Below are 25741 nucleotides of genomic sequence, written 5' to 3' on the forward strand. Positions count from 1 at the left end.
TCCGGATAACCCCTCTCCCTTTTTCCGAAGGAGATAATTTTGCCTGCATGCTAAAAATAGATCGCAAAATGATGGAGACAGTGCACGGTCATTTTGTGAGTTTCGTCCTCGACCATCATGAGCCTGCCAGCTGCAGCGTGTCCAACGCCACCAGAAATCGAAGGATACCTATACAAGATGAAGCGCAAGTCTGGGATCAACCTAACGGGTAGCTGGAACAAGCGTTGGTTCTACGTGGACTCGAAGCGGAAGGAGTTTGGGTACGCTGCGTCCAACACACAGCCCATCATGAAGAGTGCGTCCCTTGATTCTACAACCAAACGCCACGGCCTACATTCATCTACTAACTTATCGATAGACTCCATATTTCTAGACGATATCACGGCCATCGTTGTCTTCGACGACTATTGCTTCCAAGTGGAGTCGAAGCACCGGAAATTCTTTCTCAAAGGTGAGAGCAAAGCCGGCGCGGCGGTGTGGGTCAAGACGCTCGAAGCGTACCGGTCGCAGTTTGTCGCGTACGAGAAGTACGTGGCGTCGACGCCGATTCACACGACGCCACCGCCAAAAGCAGCAGCAGCCGAGTCCAAGTCCAACAATGGCAGCTTTAGCAAATCGACACCGTCGTCGTTGCCATCGCAAACTCCTGCGGAGGCCAAGAAGGACAAGGCGGCGGCGCGCAAGACCAACCAGCGTGCTGACGAAAAGCAGAGCCAGCGGAGGGCGAAGGAGGCAAAGACATCTGACTCGTGTGACCACAGCACGCCCGTGCAGGCTTGGAGCTTGGACGACGACGACGACGACCAGGACGTCATGGACATCAATTAACTTTACTATATCTACGTTTCTTCTTCGTTGGACAGGTTTTCTTTTTCGTCACCACTTGACGCGTCATCATCACTGTTGTCATCATTGTCGTCACCCTCGTTGTCATCCTGCGGTGGGGTCGTTGGAGGGGCCGCTACTGGCGGGGACGGAACTGGCGGCGGCGCCACAACATCCTCGGGCAGCCTGGCTTTGTTCCGCCACACCGTCCACCGCTGCCTGACAAAGCGCATGGCCATCCCTTGTGCAAACCACTCCTTGTCTGTGTTGGACAGGGTGCCGCAGTCCTTGGACCGAGCTCGCAGTCGCGCGTACTCGTACTTGTACCAGCTGCAGAACTCGCCCACGTCAACGTCGCCAGACTTGTCGCTGTCCATCATGTCCACAACATCGTTCAACTCGTCTACTTGGAGGGGGATGCGCAGCTTTTGCATCATTGTTTTCGCATCGTCCCTGGTACATATTTTAACCCCACATGAGCATGTATAGCACATTGACGATTCAATTCAAGGTCGTCCCACCCCTGCCTGCAAACTGCACTATGCATTTACGTACGTACCGGGAGATCGAGCCCACGCCGGCGTAATCAAAGTACTCAAACAAGTCGCGCACTTCCTCGTCGACGCGGGCTTCCCACGGCAAACTGGCCCTCTCCTTGGCCATGTCTCTGAGTTTTTGGAGCAGCCGCTTTACTTCCGCATGGACCATTCCCTTTCCTCCCCCGTGATGCAAAAACTGCTCAAACGTGGCAGCCTCTCCGAACTCAGCTCCATCGGTCCCCACTTCGTTCAGTCCAAACCGAGCTTGGACCGCACGCATGTGCACCAACAACGCCTTGGTGGCAAAGGCCGGCTTTTTCTCGTGGCGCCTGCGATACCACCGCTGGATGCGACTTGCCGCGCGCCCTTCGCGCCTGGCCTGGACGTGCCATCGCGCCAGCGTTTGGCGGACAAAGCACTGCAACACTAGGGTGGCATGGTACGTCCGCCGGCGTCGGCGCACCTCGGCGACCGCCATCCGACATCGCGCGCGGCATTGAATACGGGTTGCAGCGAGGATCAGCGGCGTCCAAACGGCTTTCTCTTTGTCCGCATCAGCCTTGAGCCACTTGGAGATGACTTGAAGCAACAGCGTCGCATTCAGCAACGACCGGAACGCCGGCGACACGTCGAGCGCCAGCTCTAGGGGGGGCAAACTCTGACCAAGGAAGAATGCGCGACTACGAAACGCTGCAGTCCAGACCGTGGACTTTGTCGCTTGATTGAACGGATCTAACGAATGCAATTCAGACGCGACTTGCTTGGCAAGGAACAATTGCAGTGTCGCCTAGCCACACCCTTTCAACACACAATGGTCAACAAGGGACAGCAGGACGTACCCGTTTCGATCGTTGAAACTCGTCGTTCTTGTACCCACAACATAGCAACGCCCCACTCAGGATGGCGATAGCGTTGGCCGAACACGACGACTTGTTAACGACTTCCGCGTCCAAGTACAGTCGCACTTGCTGCTCGATCGCAAGGCGGGCAGACCCCAGGGCCACGTGGATTTGATGCCACCACGACGTCAAGAAGTAGCCCACGAATGGCTCGTCCCCCCGGGGGTTGGCCCAAAACGCGTCGTAAATCAACCGGCACGTGTCTGCCAGTGTCTCGCCCTCCATCATAAACTGCTCGACATGCACGGCATTGGTCGTCGTGATATCTAGAAGCAAATATTGGGTCGCTGGCAGTCGGCACGTCCACTCCCAGTGCTGCGAAGGAACTGGCGGCATATTATTCACAGGACGTGGTGGAGCTGCCGACGACGCGGCAAGGGATGGCGACGTGATCTGGGCGAGGTGGTCTTTCGCAGCCTGTTTTTTGGAAAACAAACTCGTGAATTTGCTGCTCGTCGGTTTCGGCGGTACTGGGCCTGACACTGGCGTCGAAATGGTAGCAGTCGTGACAGACAAGGGGGTTGTCGGGGGAATTGTCGACACAGGCAGCGTGTTGACGCCGGCAGCAGGGCCAGCGGTGGTCGAAACGCAAACCATCGCAGACTGCACGTCCGGCGTGGCGGACAACGCCGCGAGGCGGTGGGTTCGTTTTAATGTCTTTTTCAAGGCCACTCCAATAGGAAACTTGTCGGGGTTGGTGGCAAACATGACAGTAAACAACTCGCGAGGCTTTTGAGGTGGCGATGCCAGGTTGAGTGGTGAAGTCGACGAAGACACCACGACCATACCCTCCTTGGCATGCACAAAATCGTTGGCCCATTGCAGCGCTTCTGCGGCCAACGTACGCACGACCAACGCTTTGTACATATTCACGTACGCCACTTGAGCTATGTGCATGACAACGTTTAGAAAGCGGACGTCCCGCGGGGCGAACGGGCGGCCGGGCTTGCGGTACAAACAAAAGGCAACGCGAGGGGCGACAAAGAGACTGTCCAGCATGCCGGCGAAGCAGGGGAAGGCCCCTCGGGGCTCCAGGCCCGTGGTGGGGGCGCCAGCACTCCTCGCGTCGTCTAGTGTCCTGGGCACGTTGGTCATGGGCAGCATCAAGTCGTCCAAATGAACGTGGTCGCCGACAAGGGCCGGCATACAGTGGTGGCGGTAGCAAAAATGCACGGGCAGATGTTGCATCGGTCGTCGGGTGGGTGCTTTGTGCCAGCACAAGATGGAGCAATCCCCCGTAAAGTCGGCTGCCAACCGCACGATTTGCTGACAATGCACGTAGCCGACGTTGGTTTGTACGGCCAGCAACACCTGAGCGTACAGACACTGCATCGCGTGCCACGAAGGCATATTTGTCGACACGGCGGTGGCCGCCGCTTGAATGTGGGCCACACTCACAGCCACTCGTGTGGTCTCCAGTAGCTCCACATGGCACAATGCGCATTGCTTCAAAAAGTGCAACGTGGCAGGTTCAAGTTCATTTTTCACATTGAACGCCGTGGGGCCAAAGCTGTCGACGCCGATCATGCCACATGTGCTCAGCGGGAGGGCGCAATACGCCCGAATAGCCTTGCGCGCCGTACAAAAGCGCACGGCGCGACTGGTGTTGGTCAAGTGGTTGATCACCACTGGTTCTTGGGTCCGGATGCATTGAAAGCTAAACAACGACTCGTCGGACAACCGCACGCCGTGCATGAGACTGTCAGATGATGCAGCCGTAAACACCAACAAGTCGTTGAAGTCGCCACGGTGTGGATGGTAGTTGGCTTGCAGTTGGCCCAAGTAAACGTCGGTCCCTCGTCCAAGCGCGTCCGCCATCCAGTTGAGCCACGCGTCTTGTGTTAACCGCAGCTGGGACTCCGCCACGTCACTGCGCGTCTGTACGAGATCTTGTAATCCCATGTGCATGCGCGCAAGGCATTCGGCGCGGGCGACGGCGGCGGCCGCGCGCTGACTGGACAAGTGGAAGCACTCGGAGAGCAGCGGCTGCACCGTCTCAAGAACATGTAGGTCGTACGCCCACTGAACAGTTGGGAGGCGCGTGACCACCAGCCACGCATGCGTTTGGAGGTACGGATGCGACGGGTCGACCATTTCAAACGGACACACTAACGTCGACTCGTTGAGCTCAAATGGTGTCGCCTTGGTGTGTGTACAACTGGGGTACGTGGCAGCCCACGATGCGGACATGGGTAGTGCCAAGGAGTGTACGTCGCTAGCTTTGGAGAATTTGACTTCTGGTGCATGGTTGGCGTAAGTGTACCATACGTCGATGCGGATGGTCGCGGGTAGTGCAAACGCGACCAACGTCGCGACGGCGTTGAAAAGCACGGCAAAGGTAGAAGAGTTGCCGTGAAAAAGGCCTTTGATCGCATTGGTAAGCCCCCATAGTCGCTTGGCTTGAATGTGCGCCCCTACCGAGTTGGACAGCGACGACAAGCACGCGACGACGCCCGGCTCTGGGACGTTGGTCATGTACTTCCCCCCCGCAGGTCCAGGAAACGTGTCTACGGCTAGCACTCCCACGTACGGAATCGGCACGGCCACGTACACTCCCGTTTGAGTCGGATCAAAGCAATGCAGACCGTTGGGGTTTTTGGCAACGTCGGGGACGACCACGGGGTGCTGGCTTCGGAAGCATGCGGCACTCACCGACGTCGTCATGTTGATCGTCTTGCCTTGCATGGAGCTGGATGTCGTGGCGAGCGAAAAGTCCATGGACGAGCACCATGGCGCCACCAGCCCCACGTACGCACTCACACCGGAAAACGTGGCAGCCACCACGTCCAACAGTCGCTGTAGTACATGCCACTCGGAATGGCGGCCGTTGTCGCACACGATCATCATGTCATGGATGGCTCGGTCGCGCAATTGGGCTCGGAACCCGAGCGTTTGGGCGCGACTCGATCGCACGATGGTGTCTATCTCGGCCGCCATCCGCACGAGAAAGTCGACAATGCCCATTTCGGGGGCGGGGGATTCTCCGTACTCGGTCAAGTTGTCCACGGCTAACACGCCCAGAGTGCCAATGGGAACAGCTATGAACGGCCATTGGAAGGCTTTGGGGTCCCCAAAATGCCGAAGTTTATGCTTCCCGATAGTGGTGATGTCGTGTTGATTGATCATTACAACGGGGGCGCGGGATTCAATGCAGTGAAAACTCACGCCTTTGCCCATTTTCAAGTGTTTGCCCACCATGTGACTCCTACTCGACGCACATGTGTACGTAATCCGCTTTGCGGGGGGCTCTACCATGCCAATGTACACATTCGCCCCGGTCAATGTTGTGGCGATGGACTCGACGGCCCATGTTTGGACATCGGGTCGAATTTCCGCTTCCAGTTCGGCGAGGACGGACGCCAGGGGCACGTTCACCGCCCCGACTAGTCGACATTGCACTTGGAACGCTGCCAGCGCCGCCACCCGTTCGCGCACTCGGTCGTACCGGCCTTGTACGATGGTCAACAGCCCATTGAGAGTGTGTGCCAACGTGTCGAGAAAGCGGCCGTCGGAGTGACACAGCCACTCAGGCGTCGTCGTGTACGTCAGCGCCACGAGAGTTGTCGAGGTGCACAGGGCGGGGACCCACGACTGGACATATACCTGGTGGCCAAACACGATTTTGAACGCCGCGTCTATGGTTTTGTGAAGTTTCTGGTCGATCGGTACAGCCAGCGACCGGTCGCACAGCGTTGCGGTGTGGCCAGTCAAGACGGGCGACGATGCTGGTGTTTGTAGCCTGTCCATGACATCCTGCATGGTTCCGTCGTCCAGGTTAAAGTACCGCTGGAACGTGTGTAGAAGGGTTTCGGGGTATCGCACGTCGCGCAGGGCATCGACGTACTGCACGTTGAGGGGGTCCAAGTCGAAAGGACAGTCGAGGACGGTTGACACATGGCCCAATGGCTTATCAAATGCCACCAGTTTGGGCTTGAGCAGCCCCACAAAGCACGCTGTCATCGTATGCATCGTAGCTACATACAGATGAAGCGGGGACACGAACGCATTGTGGGCCATCGCTTCCAACTGATACAACGCGTACGCCCGCCGTTTCACGCGCAAGACAGCTGCGAGGCATTTGGCGGCGCATTCGAGGAACGGAACGACGCCCCATTCCGGATGCAGTTCGTCCGAGCGGCCCTTCTCAACGTCCACAAACCGTCGAATAGACACAAGGCCCACAAGCGAGTCTTCGTGCACCATGGGCAAGAAAACGAGTGGCAGCAGCTCGTCGTCGAGGCAGGAGGTTTGGTCGTGGTTAAAGCACCGGAGGCCAGCTGCGTCGCTCTCCCCCTCCAACGAACGGACGATCACCGGACGTGGGGGTTGCAAACACGAAACGGCCACGCCGCGACCTATGGTCGTGTGTGACTCTGCCAGCGTACACCCGTTAAACCCAAACGTAAACTGAACTGAGGTGCCGCCCGGCTGTAGTTCCGCGACGCCAACTTCCACGCCAGGTAAGCAGGACACGACCTCCGCCGCAATCGCGGTCACCAGGTCCATGACTGACCGCAACGCGTCGCTGGACGGCGACATGCTCAGCTGAGCAATGGCCTTGCGCATAACTTTCATTGAGTGGGCGCGGGCAGCGGTGCGGCGCTGGCGGCCCCGGACGCACACCAACGCTTCCTCCATCGTGGGTAGAATCAACTGGGACACAAAGTACAACGCATGCTCACGAGGCGAGGGGGTCGCCGGCTGGAACGTCAAGTCGAGCACGTACGTGAACTTGTCGGCGTCGTTGTCGAAGAACGTGTGCAGCCACTGGGACGGCACGTCGCCGTCGACAGTCGTCACAAAATCTGACTGTGATTCCAAACGAGTGAGCAACTTTTGCAAGTGAAAGTGTTGTGTGTTGAGGGGGCGGACGGGGAGAAGTTGTTGCAGTTGTGGCCACGACAGCTCTTCAGTAGACTGGTCAGACCAAGTAACTATGAATGGAGCCACCGCATCGCTAGAAGAAGGAGAACGATCCGTCATGCTGCCAATGCGCGTGATGTTGCCGCGCAGCATCGACGGTTTACCGCCTCCGTGTTCCTTGTACAATTGCATGCGTTTGATGCCTTTGTCGTATGCATTCACAAACGGAGCGATGCGGTCCAGGGGGATGTCACACGCCCCCAAGACGTGTACTTGAGTTGACGGGGGGAGCTTTCGATGGCCTTCCACGCGCCAAATGCTCACGGCACTCACGGTGAGAATGCAGTGCAAGATGGCTTGGATTGCCACGTTGTACACGTCGTATTGGGTGCTCAACCCGTCTTTAGTCACAGCCCCCAGCTTCCGGTGCCAGTCGCGGACGCGGGCGCGCGCAAACACTTTGCCGGCGCGGGTGGCCACTTCTTCCAAGAACGCCATCGACGGCGGTTCGTGCACAAACCACGTGGGCGGGTCGGGGAGGTGTAGGGGCACTCCGTCCCTTAAAGCCCCCACGAGTTCCAGCACCTTACTCCGACTCGCGACGCGGTGGATGCCCAAGGTAAACTCAACGTCAACGTCCGAGAGCGCGAGGAGCTTACCGCCGTCTATTCGGTGTTTTTGGAATGTTGCGACACAATCCGCTAGGCCATAGGCCACCAAGAAGGCCGCCACTTGAGCTACGGTCATAGCTGCAGCGGAATACTTCCATGCCATCCGAGATGCGTCGACAGCCAAGACGCCAATCACGTCAGAACTTCCTACATTGAGTTTTGGAGGGGATTCCTTGGCAGCTGATGTCGTGATCTTGCTTGTGTTAGATGTGGTAGCTGGTGTGACGTGGTTGTTATCTCTGGAGGGTGTAGCATGCTGTAGGGGATTGGACTCTTGGTCACGACGATGGCGGTTTCCCCGTCCGACAAGTGGAAAGCAAGCAAACGGGCCGCATCGATGGTCGCTGTAACACTTCACGACGGGATCGTGGGCAATATCTTCACACACGACTACTACCTACCGAAGTACCATGCATGTTAACCAATATAAAGTATGAATTCTGTCCTGCATGTCGACCACATGTTCACGAGGACGTACTTGGTTGTCCACGCTTTGAAAACTCACTCCTTCCGACGCAAGGAGTTGCTTGCCCATCATGCGGCTATGGGTGGAACAGGCGCTGTAAAGAAGATGCGTGCGTTTGGGCTGCACAAGAGCAATGTAGATGTCACACTGGCCATTCTTGAGACATTGCTGCACGAGTGAAACGACCTGACGCTGGAGTTGTAGCAGCGTCATGGACCCAGCCTTCGCCTCGACTTCGGCTAGTTTCACAAGAGCGCGTTCGTAGTACACTCTGGCACCGATCATGGCCTCGACATCGGCTGGGTACAAGTTCTCGCGTAGGTGTTGGTTCGTATGGAAGAAGAGCCGGGCACTGCGAGCATACCGAGCAGCCGTGACGGCATCGCTTGTGTTTGACGCATCGCGTTTGAAATCATGACGCAGCGACGGTGGAACGAAGAGGAGCCCATCGAGAATGCGCGTGTCTTCGATGTCTTGTGCGTGGGTCGATTGCAGCCGGGCTTCTTCCGCAAACAGGGTCGCGTCTTTCTCGGCCACGGTCGATGTCGGCATCGCAATGTTGAAGGGATCTTGGAATTATCCGGATATCATGACACGAGATTACAAAATGACTTGATATTTGTAGCAAATATAAAGGCGAAAAGTTTCGAATTCGAAAGGTCGCGATCTTTGGTGAATTTTTGCACTTAAGTGATCTACTAATTTCGCTGAAATTCAGTAAACGAGTGAAAGTTTGCGATGCATCATCCAAGTGGAAACATAGAGGTGATTTGGGACAGAGCAGTAACTCCCACTAGTATGGATATACGTATCACCCGTTAAGCTAGAATATGTCTACAAGTGTGAGCGTCCCATGCTTTATATCGATGTTCGCGTGTAGAGCTGGGCGAGCGGCCCAGTTCGAAGTACCGATTTTCCGGAGATTTGACCAATCATATCACTCCGAGTCGCCGGAATATTTTTTCTTTTGGCCCGGCCGTCAAATTCCTCAAGTGGTGTCCAGGTACCCTACACAACGAATACACAAATAATTCGACCAATAAGCGTTGAGTAACGTTAAAAATTTAATGTGACAATCAGTACTATTAGAGCCTGTTCCAAGTAGAATTCGAAAATCGCGAATACTGGGGTGACAAAATACTTTTTTCCCATTTTGTTGCCATTTTACGGCCATGATTGATTGGACATAAATCGTGTCCAGAAAATGCAAAGTGATTGGACAACATAGTATTGAACCAATGGCTTTCACTGGCTCCTGTGGCCAAGGTCCAAGCCGAGGTCCGTCGTTGCGCTTAACACCCAACGAGGTCGACCGTCAGATCTCTAGTCGCTACTTCAGCATCGCCAATCGCCTACACGTATGAGCTGGTGACTGCGCTCCCGCGCTGTGGTTATCTGTGTTCATGTCGACCCTCATTATTTAACCTCAGAGAGCGAAGGATCAATAATTGGCTGGTGAGGCGATAATTTCAGCCAGTAGTTTGGCGCGGCGATGGGTTTTGTACCCCATGAATGAGTTGGCGAGCGTTTTAATTGGATAATGCCCATTTTGAAAACTACTTGGAACAGGCTCTATTAGCACGTACGTACTTCGCCTTATTGACCCTTTTGGTCAATCTGCTTTGAACTGGCCTCAGTTACAGTACTTGAAATAACGTTACGAAACAATTTGTGCAAATAATCACGTTTGACTTGATTATTGTATGTGTTTGAACCTCCACACATGTCAATTGGACGGTTTCGATGACATGACGTGCATTTGGAGAGGGGTGACAAATGCACGACCAGAAGGTAATATATCACTCTATCACCATCTAGGAATAATTCGTTGGGCGTGGCTTTGTATCCTACTGTAGAGGCATTGTAAATTACAAACGACAAGGTTAAATAATGCCTGGACCAAATCGAGATTCACTATATCTGTGAATCTGTATACATGTCAACCGTCCGACAAAATACTTCACACAGCAAATTACTGTCTCGTAATGCACTTGATTAAAGTATGCCCAAGTTTAATTCGAATTCGGCTGGGTGGAGAGGTGCACTCAATTCGCACCTCAACGCCACCAAGAAGTGACCCTCGCTCGTTGTATCCTTCCGACTGTAGCAACTCACTGCAAACAGCCAACGCTACGAACTTCTTTACACGCCCGTCGCTAATCACCATGAACAGTGGCTACACAGAGCCATCGAAGGCTCGGAGCTCCATCGCGAGTCCGTCGAGCAGCGCGTCGAGTAGTAGCGCATCCAACGAACCCATCAAAGCTGGGTACCTGAGCAAGTACAACCGTGGCAAGTGGAACGCCAAGCGCAAATGGCGCCAGCGGTGGTTTGTGCTGGAGAACGGCGTGCTGATGTTCTTCAAGTCGGCGCCGTCGGCCAAGAGCAAAAAAAGGGCCGTGCCGCGCGACGTGTTCGCCCTCGGCCCATCGTCGAAGCTCATGTTTCCAAAGGATGAGCTCCCGTCCATCACACCGAGTCCGTTTTGCTTTGCAGTGACAGCCTCCGGCAGTGCGAAACACATCTTGCTCTGTGCCAGTTCCCAGCAAGAGTTCCGCGAATGGACCGCCCTGATCTCTGCGACGATCAATCCCGAGGCGCCGCCGGTCGTGCCGCCTACTCCCGTCTACGCCATGGAACAACTGCAAGTATACGACAACGTCATGCCTCCAACGAGTCCTATGTCACCGGCGAGGTCCACCTTGGATTCTCCGACCGTCGCCATCGGAGCGTGTTTGGTGCTGAACCCGTTCATGGTCTTGCACTTCGACCTCCTCGTCACGGCCATCGTGTTGCTCGCGGCACTTTGGTGCCTCTCGTTCCTCTTGACCCATCGATCTGTTACCTCATCGCAGATCAGCTCGTCCGTTCGATATCGAATGCCACCAACGTTACCTATCCAAACGCCGTCCTCGCTTCCTGAACCAGTGGTGGAGCCAACGCCAGGTTGGTTTAGTCGCCAGTTGTCGTACTTCTCTAAATATACATGGCTAAGTGATGTATCCCCACGTAGATGTATGCCATGTCAAGACACCCACGACCGTACACACTAGTGCAAGTCCTGTTGTGGGCTACGTGAATGGTCTGTAGTTTCCTCTACTGTTGAACACTTGATATATTGGCGGCAAAGTCATTGAATTCTGTCATTATTTAGGCAAGAAAGCATTCGCTGGGTGCTCGTTGACTGCTGTCTCCCCCGACGAAGCACATCATGCCACTGACAGCTGGACCCCCCTCGACGCGACTCTCTTCAACGTCCGCCGAGGTTTGATACCCCCATGATATTTCCGACCTTTCCAAATGGACAACTAGGACCCAACTACAAGAAGAACAAAATCAAGGCGCCGTCCGGCCCAGCGTTTCTCGAATTGGTGGCCACAGATGTATTTCGGGTATGTCATCGTCGACTGTCGCATATGACGTGATCATGTTACGATATATCAGTCGGATTTGAAAGTGGACAACATTGGGAGCAAGATTCAACTGCCCAGTGACGTGGACGGCCGGTACGACCCAGTATTGTTATCACGATAGACGACTGTTGTTAATGTGAGACACTGTAGCACGGACTTGATGATTTTGAACACCCAAGTGCCTTGTTATGCCCCTTCAAACCCCTTGGTACCAACCACCCTTTTTGTATCTATCGTGGGGTGCAATGTAATCATCCATTGCAGTGGGGAGATCACAAAACGGATGGCGTGGGGTTTAACTTTGTCATGTACTTTGCCATTCCCGAGGCCATTCGCGCTCAATTGGACGCAGCGGACGACCCGACCAACCCTCAACTACGGGTTCGTACATTCAACAGAAAAGTGCAATGTGACAACACGCCGGCGTCATCAAATCCCAACAACACGGATATATTGAACACCTCACGGTCGACATATAGTTGTTGAAGTGGTTTTTCGAAGAAGACAGTGCCGTGCGCGACCGCCTCAAAGCCATCGTGAGGGTGGCCAATCCTGCCGATCAAAAGCTGGGGCGAATGGTACAAATAAAATTTCAATATATATATATTTATCCTGCCCTTATACTTATGATGTTGTGTGGTTGGACGCGAGTAGGAGCGTACCCTCCTAGACACGTACAATGGCCAGCCCCTTATGACGCGGCCCGAGCACCGATTCTACCGCGGCGACGGGTACTTTGAAGTGGACATTGACGCACACCTGTTCAACTTCCTCGCGAGAAAGGGACTCACGGGCATCACACAGCACTTTGGCAACATGGTTGTCGACTTTGGCTTTGTCATGGAAGGCCAAGATGACGACGAGCTGCCGGAAAACGTGTTTGGAAGTGGCCGCATGTGCCGCGTGGACGTGAACGCGGCGCACCACTTGTCGTTTCGCTAGCAAAAATGACCCAATTATTACTTTATTTTTCGTCAGTGATGGGGATGTTGTTGGTTTGTGGGGATAACAAGGGGACAAGGCGGCGGCAGTAGTGTGGGAATACTACGTAGTACGTACGCAAACCGTCCTGGAAGCTGCCGGCCGCGTGTACTAGAAGCAATCGAAATTGATGCACTTGGTACTCCTCCAGACTACTACAGTATCGAACGGGCACTACAATCCGGGTTTGCTACTCGATCTCAATATACCAGAGTACAGTTGTACCCTGATTGAGTACACAATGAGCGACTGGAATTGGCACACGATGTCACAGATGGGTTCATTAGATGTCGTTTGAAAAACAAAACGTGGTGCAGTGACGGACAGCGGAAGGGGATGGACACATGATACAGAGAACAGGGTCACAAATGTGGATGTAAATACGGATGGTATATGTGTTATGCCAAGCGGGGGGCGTTCTTTAGGTCGACTTTGCACAGCCGTACGCATCCCAGAATCTGCTCGGGAACCTCGTCGTCGTCCTGGCCTTCCAAAACAAACCCAAAGTCGACAACCATGTTGCCAAAGTGGTCGGCCACGCCCGACAGCCCCTTGCGCGCCACAAAGTTGAACGTGTGTGCGTCGATGTCCACTTCAAAGTACCCGTCCCCGCGGTAGAACCGATGCTGGGGCCGCGTCAAGATGGGCTGGCCGTTGTACGTTTCGAGGAGATGCTTCTCCTATGCATGGCGTTCAAGTGGACATTTGGACAATCAACGTTGAAGTACCATGCGACCCAGATTTTGTTCCTCGGGGTTGACCACGATCCCAATTGCTTTTAACCGGTCCGTCTAACGGACAAGGTCCATGATCGCGATCAGTGTTTTGAGTGACTTAACAAGTTGAGTTGTACGTACGATAGGGTTCCCGTCTTGCAAGAAACCTCGAAGCAGCTGTTGTCATTGTGGTGAGCCCTCGTGGTGGTGCCACGTATTGGATAGATTATAACCTTAATCGACGGTTCCAGTTGGGTGGGGTCGTCCAGCTTGGCTCGAAGGGCCGGTGGAATGGCATAGTACGTGACAAAGTTGAAGCCGTCGCCGTCCGTCTTTTGCTCGCCCCACTGTCACAGCAAAGTCGTTAATTCACTTCAACACTCGTGTAATATGGAGGGGTATGGTATCGTAAGTACCAACGGATTCGACGGTGTGTAGCACGGCACTTGGCAGTTTATGATTACGATGTCCCGCCTACAGATCTCACATCATAAATAATTCAATCTTGTTTCATTTCAAACACTCCACAAGCAAACGCACCGGTAACCATCGAGGGGGGTTGGCAGGTGCACGACGCTTCCAATGTTGTCAATCTTCCCGTCCGACTAGCACTTTCACCGTCAGTCTAAGCCATTCATCCCCACCACCAACGAGACACCACCATGATCGATCGAACAACCATAAAAAATATTAAGTGTTACCCGATACGCGTCCGTGGCCACCAACGTCAAGAGCGCGGGGGCCGACGGGGCTTTGGCTTTCGTGCGGCGGTAGCTAGGACCTACGTCGATAATTATAAGGTTTCTTCGCATTGCATGGCATCAATGTACCTTTGCGTACGTTGAACCGCGTAGCGTCGAGTTGGGTCCAGCATCCAGACACGTGGGGAGCGGGAGCTGTGGGACACTCCTTCATCGAGCACCCCGCCACCGCCTTGGACCCTAGTTGGTCCCAGTTAATCCCTCGTTGTGTGCAGGAAAAGGGGGATTTTGGCGTACCGTTGACGGTCCCAGCCACCGGTTTCACGGGCGAAGCGACTGCAGCCGTCGGGGGAATGACCATTGTGTGGTTTTGGAGGGATGGGCGGACATCTTTGGGATGACGCCATAAAAGAGCCACATTAAGGACGATCACAGTGGCAAGTACGACGTGCCAACTGCCAAAGCGCAACACGGCTACGCAGGGCATTCATGTACAATCCGATGATCACGTCATCGTGAAAAATGATATGTATCTTCCATCGTGCCACAAACAACGTTTCCCCAGGTGTGAATCAGACGTACCGATGACAGAATTCACAGCCGCCAACGACCCCAGCGCAGTGCCCACATCCCCTGCCTGCAAGGAGCTCCAAAACCCTCCTAAAGAGGTGCAGGGGGACGTCGAGGGCTTGACCTTGGCATTCTAGACTCCACCACATCAATGGGTCAAAATCACAAACCATTTGTCAATGACATACCTTGCTTAGGGAAGACACTGTTGTGGCTCCAGTGGGCGAGTCATCAGAGTTAGAAGTCTCCATCAACTCATCGTATGTAGCGGATGCTACGGCCACCGCCATGGCGTCGTCAGTCACGTCATCTGGGTGGATCATACTGGACAATACGTTTGTCCACTCGCGAAGCTCGAGTTCCGAGTCGGCACAAACCAGTAACGACGAGCCGTTCACGGTCACCCCAAAGCAAAATGGGGTCGGCGTGCCACGCGGCAGATCCATTGGGATGGTCAGGAGGGCTCCACTTTGTTGAAGGGAGTACGTGCCATGAGGTGGCGACGACGACTGACGTCGGCTGGTCTTGGCGTATTTGTAATACAATAGCTCGCCATTCGAGTGCAGCTCAAACCAGCGCTGGTGCCACCGCCGCCGCTTCCACTTGCCCGTGCTAAGCTTACTCAAATACCCAGACTTCACGGGGCCACCTATGGCGAAGGAGCCATGGCATTGAGGATCCACGTCAGCGTCTAATGAAGTTGCGTGGGTGATCGCCGTTGTCTCTGCCGCACGTGTCGTTTGGTTCTTGTTACCGACACGGTCGTCATGCGGTGGACTAAACGTTGGACACAAAGTTTCGCGGTGATGCCGTCGCGACGATGCTCGACTGGTGGGGGACGACGAAGGGTCGCGTACAGCGGCAGCTGCTGCAAAAGACTCATTAGCGTCCGTGTTTTGCAAGTCATCGCCGTTGGCCACCACTTTGCGTGGCGACCTCGACAAGCTTCGCCTCATGACAACGACTGATAACAGATGCGGTTTAGCTGATACAAAATGAAACCCCTCGAGGTGTAATCACAGTTTCATGGAGGGTCGTATCCGGTAAATATCCGGTGACGTGACTACAGTACTTGAGGGCATGAAGGGCACTGTGAAAACCGGCAAATCGGTTCAACCTCCACAACGCTGAATAGTAAGTAGCTCGCAAATAGCACATCTGATCTAACGTGCATTGGGCATGCTTCGGGTGACTTTTGATCTACTACCGGTAGTGAGTTGTCGTGATACTGGTTACGTTTTTGTTTGGATATATGTAGTTATCGAGATTCACGCAGTAACATTATTTGTCGTTCATCTGAACCCGTCGTTAGACTGTCATGTTAATGCCTGGGTCGAGGGTAATGCAACGGGGCCCCTTACAAGGTGAATCGGAGGGTTGAAATATCTGGACATGTTGTCAACATTGGTCCACACAGATACACAAAACAAGTATACCTTGCTAAGCTGCTTCTAGGATAGTAACCTCCACCTCAACAAGAAAAACTCTCCTTTATTGGGTCACAGGAGGCAGTTTTTCACTCTTGGTGTTTTGGGTTAAGTGAGATGTGGTCTAACGTTATAGCTCGAACCACCGACATGTTTACGCATGTTGCCCCCCCCCATCCACAGAAATGAGTCGTTGAAACCAATGGTGCCTCTGGCCCCAACGTGCCCACGGGTATTATTTGTACACACCAAACATACCCACGGCAGCGATGAACGCGGTCGACGAGCCAGGGAGGATCCATTGGACACGGCTTGTGATGTGCTGTCGAGGGCTGCCGATCCCAAATACACCAAGAGCCCGCTAGGGTAGATATGGCCCACATTCAAGGCAAGCAGCGCCGGGATATGGACGCCGACATCCCCGCGTGTTATTGAGAGAAAGATTGACAATTAGAGAGGTTTCGCAACTAGTTTCGCAGCTACATCTTCCCTGGATGTGCACATTATGTTTATTATTAATACTCCCAGTATTGATTGTCAGACGACCAACATTCTGCATCGGTTTCCAATCAAGGAGCAAGGCCTTCGAAAAAAGAGTTTGGAATGACGCCACCGCTTGAGGTCCCGCCGCTACCGATGTCGCCGATGCAGTACATGCCGTCGCATCGGGACGTTGTGGGTGGTGTACTGGCAGTGGCTGCGTCGGTGGTGTCCAACTTTGGGGTGAACGTGCAGAAATATTCTCACACCCAAGAGCAGAAGAGGCCTGTGGCAGACCAGCGACCATACATCCTTCGACCAGTGTGGTGGGTGGGTCTCATCATGGTCATCGTGGGCAGCATTGGCGACTTTGCCGCGTTCGGGTTTGCCACGCAAGCCCTCGTGGCAGCCCTTGGTGGTGGGTCCACGCTCATCGCGAACGTCATCATTGCGAACCAGATGAACCAGGAGACGTTGTACCGGTCCGACTTGCTTGGCGTGCTGCTTGTCATTGCTGGCGTCGTGGTCATCTCCGCCATCTCCGAGCCCGACGTCACTTATCCGTTGCCCATCCTCGAGCAGTTCTTCGCCCGCCCAGGTACCATCCTCCTCCGCCACGTCGTCGCATCGTCCTCACGGCCACGTGCATGTAGAATTCATCGTGTACATTTCATGTGTCGTGATATGTGTGATCACCATCTTGGCCAAAATCAAGGGATCTCTTGCTCACACGTTGAAAAGCCAAATCCGATGGTCACACCAGCGGCAAAAGGACATCCTCAAGGTGCTGTACTAGTCCGCCTTGTAGTACGACGACTTTGTCCCTCTCACGTTTCAGGGTAGAAAAACGAGCTTCGGTTTCAAGACTTAGAGCGGCGCATGGAAGCACTGGAAGAAAAGCTGCTGGTTGGTGGTCTTGATCACGACGGTGGCAGCCACCCTCACGTGGCTGTCCCGCCATTTCGCCTCAACCATGCGGACGGCGCGTCGTCGTCACCTCGCAAGCTAGACGCGCCCGCCGCGGACGCCAACCCGTCGGCCGCCAACGTCCCATTCTACTACGCCACGTGCTCTGGCATTGTCGGCGCCATCTCGGTGCTGCTGGCCAAGTGCTCTGTGATGATGATCGCGCTGACCATCGAAGGCCACAATCAGTTCAAGAACCCCGTAACGTACTTGTTTGTGGGCGGCATGGTTGCGTGCATATTGGTCCAAACGCATCTGCTCAACATGGCCACGTCCTTGGGCGACACCATGACAGTGTTCCCCGTCTTCCAGGCGTTTTGGATCTCGTTTAGCGTCGTGGGCGGCATCGTGTTTTACGATTCCGAGCGAGCGTTTACATGGGATAAGTGGGTCTTGTACCCGCTGGCGCTGGCGCTGATCTCCCTTGGTGTGTACTGTTTGATGCAGCATCCGTCCAAGGGCCACGCCGCGCCCGACAAGCCAACCAAACGCACCAACGGAGACGACGACGACGACAATGGTGACAACCGCGCGTCACTGTTGGTGCAGTTTGAACTAGAGGCCGTGCCACTGACCAGTGCCGACGACGTCGATGCGTGCCTTACCACGTCCCCACTGCTGTCGTCGTCGTCGTCGCCAGTGTCATCCTCGTCAAAAAGCAAGAAAAAGACCAACGGCACCGATGGTTATGTTCGTTTAGACATTTAATATGGGTACTACAAATGGTCATGAACCGGTTCTATAAACTATTTTCATGTGTGCATCGCTTGGTTGAGGTTAGATTGTGTCATGATGACGTGGCAGTATGATAATGCGCAGTGCATACCTACAGTATGTATACTAACACGAAATGTCACAAATACTTGCTCCACCTGCAATTAAGACCCAATATGAGTAATCAGCGAATTTACATCTACATATGCAAAATCAAACTGCACATTCCTCATCAATGATATCGTCGAATGGTTTGAGAAGCTTTTCGTAACGTTAATATGTAAACGTTAACAGCAACAAAGTCGTCACGAACAACCAGCCCCTGTGGAACAACGATGAATGCAATAATTTGGATAAATAGTGTGATTGATGATTAGTTACATTACACTAGACTTGCACATATAACGGAGCGGATGACTGACTACTGACGCAGCAATTGGGCGTTGATCTTGGCTTCCATGCGTGCAAAGTCGCACGTGAGCTTTTCGATTTGCTCGGCGTGGACTCCGAGGGTCTGAGACATGGAGATCTGCTGGGTCGCCAGCTGCTGCTGTGTCAGCGTCGTTTGACTGAGCAGGTTCATGAGCAGGTTTTCCAGGTTGTTGCTGGAGCTGACCATGTCGGTAGCGTCTTGGTTGTCGGCCACCACCAGTTGGTGGTGGTGGTTCTGACTTGTCGGATGCTTTTGACTCGAGTGACTCGTCACGGCCGTGCGCAGGCTGTCGGTGCTGATGCTGCTACCGCGCGTGCTTCGCGTGGCGTCGCTGCTACTCCGCCGAGCAGCGTACTTCTCAACCCGATCTTCCTTGAGCACCAAGTGCTCCATCGCAACATTCGCCAGCTTTTCCAGCACCGACGCATCGCACGCGTCCCGCGGTGCTGTGTCCAGGACTAGCACGGTGCCGACCACAAGGCCCGTCCGGGCGTCGCAGATCGGCGCCGACGCATAAAACCGGACGCACGCCGCGCCGGTGACGAGGGGGTTGTGGCAGAATCTGACGTCGGCGGCGGTGTCCATCACCACGAGCGGCTCCTTGGACACGATGGCGTGCGCACAGAACGCCACGTTGCGCGGGATGGACGTCTGGGCGAGCCCGACGCTGGCCTTGAACCACTGGCGGTCGGCGTCTATGAAACTCACGGCGGCCATGGGGCAGTTGAGTCGCTTGCTGACGAGGTCGCAGATGTTGTCGAACACGGACGACGGCGGTGTGTCGAGGATGCGCAGGCTGGCGAGGGCGCGGAGCCGATCCGGTTCGTTCGCGGCGATCGGCGCGCGGGGCCACGGGTTGTCCCAGTTGTAGTCGAGCTCGTAGTCTAGCTGGTTGGTCGCGGAGTAGTCGTAGTACTCGGTCTCGGACCGTGCGGCGGGGGACGTGAGGTGGTTCGACAGCCAGTTACGCGATGCTTCGTCCGAGACCATGGTAACGTTTGTGGCGGACGCCAACGGAGATCCGAGTTTCTGAGCGCCGCTGACCATGACGATGCACGAGAGGCAGACGCGGACTTTGGTTGTACCGATGGACAAGATGTTCACGTTTTTGTACAAGGTGCAGTTGCGGCATACAACTTCGCCGCACATGCGGCAGTGGTGCTTTCGGCGAAATGTGCTAAAGTTGCGAGTGCATACGTGACACAACGATCGCTCGTAGTCGCAGACCCAATCGTCTGCGTGAACCAACTGGTCGACAACGAGGACGTCCTGGTTGGACGTGGTGGGTGCAGTCGTCGAGTTGGCTGGCGACGGGCGCATGGCGGTGTGTGTGATGTGTGGCGGGAGCTGTCTAAAATCAAACTGCGGCCATCGCTTCTTTACATGATCCATGTCATGGTGGTGGTGGATCATAGATCAGCAACTTTGGCTCCGATGAGGTGCTGCTGGTTGGATCCGCATTTCGGTTTTATTGCTTTGCCAGAATTTCGAACGACAATCAAATTTGGGTGTTTTGCCAAAGCGGCATCACGCTAAAACCAGATGTACTACGTAGTACCATATAAATAGGAAGTGCATGACGTGGCATCCTGCAAAATAAGACGTTAAACTCGACAGAATGTGGGTCGATTCGAAACCGTCGCACCTGACCGTGCATGAAGCCAGCGAATTATCGAACGCCGGACAGTCGTCGGTGCCACGTTTATGGGGTGATGCTGTCATGAGAAAGCGATCGCAAGGCAACACAGCATGAGACCAATTCTGCATGAGACTAGGTCCAGTACATAATTGACGTAATGGGATGTCAAATACTACGAAGTAGCTGGTGCTGCTTCAAGCCGTGCAATCGTCATGCAGGCTACACTCGTCAAAGCTGTGACTTTGGCACACTACGGTACATATGGGGGCGCTCGTCGTGTGGTTCGAACGTTAATAGCGTGAGTGGTTGCTGCACCGAAACGGGGTCTCAGGGTTTGCCTGGTAGAAACGACATGCCGCCGCCACCGAGCATACAGGAATAACGGCCTTTGCTTTGGATTATGTGACTACGCTATGCTACAGAGAGCAAGCAGCAAGCGCTTAGAGATGGCTGCTTCTCTGCCGTCCATTCCAAGTCAAACGACGAGATGTGGTAGGTTCAACCAGCCCAAACCAATGTTGATCTGTCGTCGTCAGCAGCGTCTCCAAATGCCTTTATATATGTCTAGCTCCGAAACGACATTGCACATTGTTGGTTGGATTCGTGTAGTACGCAATACATAGATTGTTTATGGCATAAGCTGGAGTTTTCATTGGCCGAGGATTTTCACGAGGGCTGTCTTTTGTAACGAGGTCAGGTACTTTGGAAAGACGATGTGAAACTTGAGGATCAGGTTGCCTCGCACACCTTCGCCACTGTCTTGTGGCCCCTCCGCTACCACGGGCATGCCTTCGCCTTGGATTACCTTTTCTGACGTTGGACTGAGCACTTCGTTGCACGAAATGGCCAGCTTGCGCCCGTCCAGCGTCGGCACGTCCACCGTGCAGTCGGCAAGCGCGTCTGCCAGCTTCACCTTGGCCAAGTACACCAAGTCGTTCTTCACGCGGGTGTACGTGGCGTGCTTGGCTTCGACGATCGTAAACACGACGTCGCCTGCCCGCAGCTCCTTGGTTTCGGCCCCTTCATTCTCGAACGTGACCTTGGTGCCCGCGGACCACCCGCGCTGCACTTTGACTGCAAACACCTTGGTGTCATCCACGAGGTCGTTGTTCCCCATGAACCGCGTGCGCACGATCGTGATCTTCTTGGTCACGCCCCCGACAAACAGCTCCTCGAGCGTGCACTCGACCGTCTTTTCAATCGGCGGGTTCTTCTCCAGCCCCTTCTTCTTGAGCGCCCCCGCAAACGGCAACGTATCCCCAAAACCAAAGTCGCTAAACGGGTTGTTCGTGCCGAAGAATTTGTTGAAAATCTCCTCGCCCTGCCGGTCCTGAAACTGGTACCCTTCCCGGACGTCGCCATCGGCGTTGGGCACGCCATTGTGCAGCCCTTCGTACCCGTACTGGTCAAAGGTCGCCCTTTTCGCCGGATCGCTCAGCACGTCGTACGCTTCCGAGATCTCGTGGAACTTGGCTTGGGCTTCGTCACGGTTTGATTTGTTCTTGTCCGGGTGCCATTTCATCGCGAGTTTGCGGTACGCCTTTTTAATGTCTTGGTCGGTCGCCCCCCGGACGATACCGAGAATCTCGTAGTAGTCCATGCTGTCGAATCGTGTGTGTGTTTCTGCGGGGTCTAGCTGACGACGTGCTGCGAGGTGGGGTGTGCAGTGGAGAGTCGACGACTGCGTTTCAGTGCTCGGGTTGGGTGATCGGCAGTTACGTCGGTTACTAAAAATAGTCGACTTCTCGTAACGCCATGACTGTAGAAAGTGCAAAGTGACTAGTATCCTTTCCTTGGCCATGCAAAGGTTATGGTGCCATCCCGCGCCATCACATATACTACTGTATATATATCCCTCTTCCAATATAAATACACGTGTACTACGAATGTAGAAGGGTACATGTAAAGTGGAACCAAAGTTCAATTCCGAGATTATTCTATCTGTCGAGCCTTCAGCCCCGTCATTCTTCTATCGGTAACTATTGCGGCCAAGTTAGTCAACGACCAAGTTCCCCCCCCATCCAATCCATCCCAAGCAAGTCGAAGTCGCGTGTCTAGTACATGTGATTTCTCGACATGTATTATTAAAACTGGTCAAACAGCATGAGCATGCGGTCGAGGTGCAAGGTGGCGCGGTCGAGGCGGTCCAGCGATCGGCTAACGCGGTCAAACTTGTCCAAGTCGTTTTGCTCCACCAGTTGGTCGGAGCGGGCGATGAGGTCCTTGTGGCTCTCGGCTTCGTCCTTGCGCCGGGTACGGAGCTTCACAATCGACTCTTGTGCGCGCTCGACGAGGCGCCGTGTGAGACGGATGTCGTCCACGGACCAGCAGTACAACGTGAACTGGGGGTTGTAGTCGGTCCGTTTGGGGATTTCCTGCAGGTTCAGTAGCTTGTCGCGGTACATGTCAAACAGTCGGCTGCGGGTCTCGGCGGCCGGCAGCAGCGCCATTTCCCCCAGCGCCTTTTGCTCGAGTTGGCGCTGCTCCGTGATCACCCGCACGAGACGGGCGCTGGCGGCGCCGTACTTTTCGTGCACAAACGCTTGAATCGACTTGCGCTGGAGGGTCTTGACGATGTTCTGCATGTGCACCGAGTACGTGCCACCGTCGCCGGCGCGCACCGCGTGCGTCGGATCAAACACTTCTGCCGCGACTTTGGTCACCATTCCGGACGGGTGCTGGCACATGGCCGTGAGGAAGTTGAGGAGCATCTTCCACCGGTCGTGCTTGGACGGCACGGCGTCATATACGGCCGGGATCGCAAGCAAGTCCCGCGCGGTCATCGGCACGGACGTCGCTTCGTTCGCGTCGCGCTCGTGCGGCGACGAGTGCGCGAGCATGGCCTTCACAATGGCCTCGGCCACGACGTTGACGCTATCGTGGGCAAACTGGATGCACGTCCGATGGCGCAGTTCGCGTGTGAGCTGGACGCCTCCATACCGCCAAATCGTGTTTTCTTCCTTTAACGACACGTCTTCACCCACGGAGTCGAACGGCATCGAGTCGTTGGACAACGGGGATGACGACGACGACGAGGCGGCGCCGACGGCGGGCAGCTTGGCGCGCTTGAGGCGGCGGCGCTTGGTGCCCGACTCAGACGTGACGGCCTCGGAAACTTCGTCGGCCAACGACGACGACAAGCCACCGTTCTCTGCTTGCATCATGAGTTGGACTTCGATGGGCACGGCGGAATCGGCGGCGGCATTCGCGGGGCCTTTTCGCTTCTTGTGCTTGATGGTGGTCGTGGAGGTCGAGTCCCCGCCCGTGGATGTGACGGACGACGACGATGGGATCTCGTATTGCGCTTCGCCGTCGTCAAAGTCGTGCGCCTTCTTTTTGTTAAAGTCGAGTGGATGCACGCGCAAAATGTACCGACTTTTGGCCATATTTAGAAATGTGGTTTTGAGCGATTCTTTCAGGTCTTCCAGTTCGTCGTCGTCGGCTACCCCATTGAAAATATATAAATATATATAATATTGCAGAAATATAGCAAGAATGGCAGCATGACATTTGAAAAGAGTATGTTATACAAGGCACAAGTTGATGTACCAGCAGGTGCGTCGGGGTCGCCCGTGGCGGCGCGTCGCTGGTCGGCCAAATTCCGTGCCATGGCGTCCAACGACTGGTCGAGGCGGATGCGGCCGTTCACAAGCAGCTCTTCCATGATGACTTCGCCCTAGGACAGCACGCGTTGGCTGGAGGGTACAACGACGTCATGAACGTTACCTCGTCCCCAAAAAGTTCGCGCGCCAATTCGATGTACCGCGCGAACCGAAGACGAAGCAGCGCTTCGTCGTGGTTCAATTCGTATCGGACGATGTACGGAAGCTTCTGCTTCTTCGCCGAGTCTGCTGGAAGCCATGTTGCCTTGATGTCCAGCAAGTTGTGTTGGAGCAGTTTCAGCAACGCTGTCTTGATGTGTTGGGTGGTTGGACGCGGCTGCAGGTGCGCCGGTGGCGACACCAATGCGTGCTGAACGAGTTCTCTCAACGTATATCCTCCATCATCTGCCCTTAGGAGAACGGAAGCAACATGCTCGACAACATCTCCAAAGTGTTCCTGTAGGAGGTTGAGAGCAAGGCGGCGCCGCGGCGGCGGCACGATCATGGCCTGTGGATCAATCTGCGATGGCCACGAAGCGTTGATTGGCTGTTGCGAACAACAGTAAAATGTATGGGTCCCCCCATAAAAGTATATAATTAATCTATGGTTCACAATCAGCAAATACTATACAAAGACTAGATTAAAGGGAAATACTTCGGCGTCGAATATTTAAAACATGTGATCGTTTAACTAACATACAATTATCAAGTGATACGATGCGGTTTTCCGAATATTATAATGTCATTTCCATGGAACGACTGGTTTCACGACGGTGGGTGAAAATAATATATACACAATTAAACTTGATTTGATTCCATTATCCAATACAATAAATTGCTGGCGCCAGTCATATCCTTTGCGTTGACAGAATAGTCGCGTGAGTCACGTTGAAACCACACCTACGAGTCGCGATGAAGGTACGATGTGCCACGTCGCCGGCATCGCCATGCGACCCCCTTCGTCATGCCTCCATGGTTTGTGTGTAGAAGTGCATTGTCCTCGTCTCAAGACAGAGCTTCTCTGCGGAACACAAGAGCAACAGCGCGTCGCTGGAGGCAATCTTTAACGCCAAGAAGATCAAGCGCGAAGAAGTCGATGGATCGGCCGAGGAAAACACACAACTGCGCAACGACCTCTTCTCCATCAGCGGGATCCGCGGCACGTACCCGCAAGTGTTCTTCCAGGTCGAAGGGTCGAACACCCCTCAATTCGTCGGACTTTTTGACGCGATCCAAGTACGTTCATGTTGCTTGCGTTGCAGACTCAGCACTACTCACGTGCATACTGTACTGACACCGTATGTGTCACAGGAAATGAACGAAATGAACGACTTGCCAGCCGATTTTATCCGACAGAACAACGTCGCGACCTTTGACTCTGTCTTTGCCGGTATGTCGGCGCGGCCATTCCATAACTCCATGGCGCGTTGTCTCATGTTGCGTGTCTGCTAGATGTCGAGCGAGTCTAAGTGTCGTCATCGATACACATCCATCATGACTCAGCACTGCCTTCCTTGCAGCGGCGGCGGCGACCCTACAGTAGATTCATCACCCTTAGTAACCCCGCATAACTATTATGTATTCGACATCGATGTCGTCGACTGTGCGATGGCTCTGGCACGTGGCCTTCTTCACGTCGCGACTCTTGTGAAGTCTACATCAAGAGAATAGCCATCCATCATGTCCATGCAACTTCTACCTCATATCTGACCGTCAATATAAAATAGAAGTGGATATAAGATCCATAATGAGCGTTATATAAACTAAACCTCGACATTTAAATTTGTGAAAACAACGTGTTTTAAACTACAAGTTGGTATTTTAAACAGGTCGGAC

The 25741-nt window shown here is 54.2% G+C and overlaps 9 protein-coding genes across 13 annotated transcripts; 4 read left to right on the forward strand and 5 right to left on the reverse strand.

The window, feature by feature from the left end:
• The first annotated feature begins 99 nt into the window (after positions 1-99).
• H257_01718 (hypothetical protein) lies at positions 100-1340 on the forward strand. The gene is made up of 2 exons (XM_009825057.1): positions 100-295; positions 359-1340. The coding sequence occupies exons 1-2, from the start codon at positions 118-120 to the stop codon at positions 826-828; spliced, it is 648 nt and encodes a 215-aa protein (XP_009823359.1). The 5' UTR covers positions 100-117; the 3' UTR covers positions 829-1340.
• On the reverse strand, positions 931-8815 carry H257_01719 (hypothetical protein; the record flags this gene model as incomplete). Its single annotated transcript, XM_009825058.1, has 5 exons — positions 931-979; positions 1039-1278; positions 1385-2151; positions 2204-8194; positions 8276-8815. The coding sequence occupies 5 exons, from the start codon at positions 8813-8815 to the stop codon at positions 931-933; spliced, it is 7587 nt and encodes a 2528-aa protein (XP_009823360.1).
• A 1504-nt stretch (positions 8816-10319) lies between these two features.
• Positions 10320-12653, forward strand: H257_01720 (hypothetical protein). Of its 4 annotated transcripts, XM_009825059.1 has the most exons (9): positions 10320-11209; positions 11277-11345; positions 11418-11528; positions 11576-11655; positions 11708-11769; positions 11827-11884; positions 11941-12057; positions 12156-12254; positions 12331-12653. In XM_009825059.1, exons 1-9 carry the CDS (start codon positions 10429-10431, stop codon positions 12616-12618), a joined length of 1665 nt encoding a protein of 554 aa, XP_009823361.1. In that variant the 5' UTR covers positions 10320-10428; the 3' UTR covers positions 12619-12653. The 4 variants fall into 4 exon arrangements, with proteins under 4 accessions (XP_009823361.1, XP_009823363.1, XP_009823362.1 ...); XM_009825061.1 differs by having other exon boundaries at positions 11827-12057; XM_009825060.1 differs by having other exon boundaries at positions 11941-12254.
• Positions 12654-13026: 373 nt separating this feature from the next.
• Positions 13027-15630, reverse strand: H257_01721. Of its 2 annotated transcripts, none has more exons than XM_009825064.1 (11): positions 14833-15630; positions 14657-14777; positions 14372-14464; positions 14204-14314; positions 14075-14154; positions 13914-13978; positions 13790-13847; positions 13607-13720; positions 13515-13550; positions 13386-13448; positions 13027-13337 (listed from the first exon to the last, which is right to left on the reverse strand). In XM_009825064.1, the coding sequence occupies exons 1-11, from the start codon at positions 15598-15600 to the stop codon at positions 13056-13058; spliced, it is 1791 nt and encodes a 596-aa protein (XP_009823366.1). In that variant the 5' UTR covers positions 15601-15630; the 3' UTR covers positions 13027-13055. The 2 variants fall into 2 exon arrangements, with proteins under 2 accessions (XP_009823366.1, XP_009823365.1); XM_009825063.1 differs by having other exon boundaries at positions 14372-14548.
• Positions 15631-16634: 1004 nt separating this feature from the next.
• H257_01722 (hypothetical protein) lies at positions 16635-18276 on the forward strand. Its single transcript, XM_009825065.1, has 3 exons — positions 16635-17149; positions 17205-17335; positions 17395-18276. Exons 1-3 carry the CDS (start codon positions 16675-16677, stop codon positions 18223-18225), a joined length of 1437 nt encoding a protein of 478 aa, XP_009823367.1. The 5' UTR covers positions 16635-16674; the 3' UTR covers positions 18226-18276.
• Positions 18277-18579: 303 nt separating this feature from the next.
• Positions 18580-20130, reverse strand: H257_01723 (hypothetical protein). Its single transcript, XM_009825066.1, has one exon. The coding sequence runs from the start codon at positions 20075-20077 to the stop codon at positions 18653-18655; it is 1425 nt and encodes a 474-aa protein (XP_009823368.1). The 5' UTR covers positions 20078-20130; the 3' UTR covers positions 18580-18652.
• Positions 20131-20884: 754 nt separating this feature from the next.
• H257_01724 (hypothetical protein) lies at positions 20885-22001 on the reverse strand. The gene has a single exon (XM_009825067.1). It carries the CDS (start codon positions 21901-21903, stop codon positions 20953-20955), a length of 951 nt encoding a protein of 316 aa, XP_009823369.1. The 5' UTR covers positions 21904-22001; the 3' UTR covers positions 20885-20952.
• A 349-nt stretch (positions 22002-22350) lies between these two features.
• H257_01725 (hypothetical protein) lies at positions 22351-24443 on the reverse strand. The gene is made up of 3 exons (XM_009825068.1): positions 24030-24443; positions 23853-23979; positions 22351-23745 (listed from the first exon to the last, which is right to left on the reverse strand). Exons 1-3 carry the CDS (start codon positions 24408-24410, stop codon positions 22388-22390), a joined length of 1866 nt encoding a protein of 621 aa, XP_009823370.1. The 5' UTR covers positions 24411-24443; the 3' UTR covers positions 22351-22387.
• Positions 24444-24737: 294 nt separating this feature from the next.
• On the forward strand, positions 24738-25609 carry H257_01726 (hypothetical protein). The gene is made up of 4 exons (XM_009825069.1): positions 24738-24823; positions 24893-25141; positions 25217-25295; positions 25358-25609. Exons 1-4 carry the CDS (start codon positions 24818-24820, stop codon positions 25372-25374), a joined length of 351 nt encoding a protein of 116 aa, XP_009823371.1. The 5' UTR covers positions 24738-24817; the 3' UTR covers positions 25375-25609.
• Positions 25610-25741: the final 132 nt, after the last annotated feature.

This window comes from Aphanomyces astaci (assembly GCF_000520075.1).
Source record: "Aphanomyces astaci strain APO3 unplaced genomic scaffold supercont1.3, whole genome shotgun sequence".
Classification (NCBI taxonomy): Eukaryota; Oomycota; class Saprolegniomycetes; order Saprolegniales; family Verrucalvaceae; genus Aphanomyces; species Aphanomyces astaci.

What these genes read in the sequence shown, in the direction of transcription:
- H257_01721 (XM_009825063.1), bottom strand. Translation starts at nt 15,600, where the DNA reads ATGAGGCGAAGCTTGTCGAGGTCGCCACGCAAAGTGGTGGCCAACGGC. An exon ending in CAGTGTCTTCCCTAAGCAAG is followed by an intron (nt 14,778 to 14,832) that starts GTATGTCATTGA and finishes GGTGGAGTCTAG; the next exon opens with AATGCCAAGGTCAAGCCCTC. An exon ending in GGCTGTGAATTCTGTCATCG is followed by an intron (nt 14,549 to 14,656) that starts GTACGTCTGATT and finishes TGCCCTGCGTAG; the next exon opens with CCGTGTTGCGCTTTGGCAGT.
- H257_01720 (XM_009825059.1), top strand. Translation starts at nt 10,429, where the DNA reads ATGAACAGTGGCTACACAGAGCCATCGAAGGCTCGGAGCTCCATCGCG. An exon ending in CGACCAACCCTCAACTACGG is followed by an intron (nt 12,058 to 12,155) that starts GTTCGTACATTC and finishes GTCGACATATAG; the next exon opens with TTGTTGAAGTGGTTTTTCGA. An exon ending in ATCAAAAGCTGGGGCGAATG is followed by an intron (nt 12,255 to 12,330) that starts GTACAAATAAAA and finishes GGACGCGAGTAG; the next exon opens with GAGCGTACCCTCCTAGACAC.
- H257_01724 (XM_009825067.1), bottom strand. Translation starts at nt 21,903, where the DNA reads ATGGACTACTACGAGATTCTCGGTATCGTCCGGGGGGCGACCGACCAA.
- H257_01725 (XM_009825068.1), bottom strand. Translation starts at nt 24,410, where the DNA reads ATGATCGTGCCGCCGCCGCGGCGCCGCCTTGCTCTCAACCTCCTACAG. An exon ending in GCGAACTTTTTGGGGACGAG is followed by an intron (nt 23,980 to 24,029) that starts GTAACGTTCATG and finishes GTGCTGTCCTAG; the next exon opens with GGCGAAGTCATCATGGAAGA. An exon ending in CGACCCCGACGCACCTGCTG is followed by an intron (nt 23,746 to 23,852) that starts GTACATCAACTT and finishes TCAATGGGGTAG; the next exon opens with CCGACGACGACGAACTGGAA.
- H257_01722 (XM_009825065.1), top strand. Translation starts at nt 16,675, where the DNA reads ATGACGCCACCGCTTGAGGTCCCGCCGCTACCGATGTCGCCGATGCAG. An exon ending in GCAGTTCTTCGCCCGCCCAG is followed by an intron (nt 17,150 to 17,204) that starts GTACCATCCTCC and finishes ACGTGCATGTAG; the next exon opens with AATTCATCGTGTACATTTCA. An exon ending in GGCAAAAGGACATCCTCAAG is followed by an intron (nt 17,336 to 17,394) that starts GTGCTGTACTAG and finishes GTTTCAGGGTAG; the next exon opens with AAAAACGAGCTTCGGTTTCA.
- H257_01718 (XM_009825057.1), top strand. Translation starts at nt 118, where the DNA reads ATGAGCCTGCCAGCTGCAGCGTGTCCAACGCCACCAGAAATCGAAGGA. An exon ending in CACACAGCCCATCATGAAGA is followed by an intron (nt 296 to 358) that starts GTGCGTCCCTTG and finishes ACTTATCGATAG; the next exon opens with ACTCCATATTTCTAGACGAT.
- H257_01723 (XM_009825066.1), bottom strand. Translation starts at nt 20,077, where the DNA reads ATGATCCACCACCACCATGACATGGATCATGTAAAGAAGCGATGGCCG.
- H257_01726 (XM_009825069.1), top strand. An exon ending in GACTTTTTGACGCGATCCAA is followed by an intron (nt 25,142 to 25,216) that starts GTACGTTCATGT and finishes TATGTGTCACAG; the next exon opens with GAAATGAACGAAATGAACGA.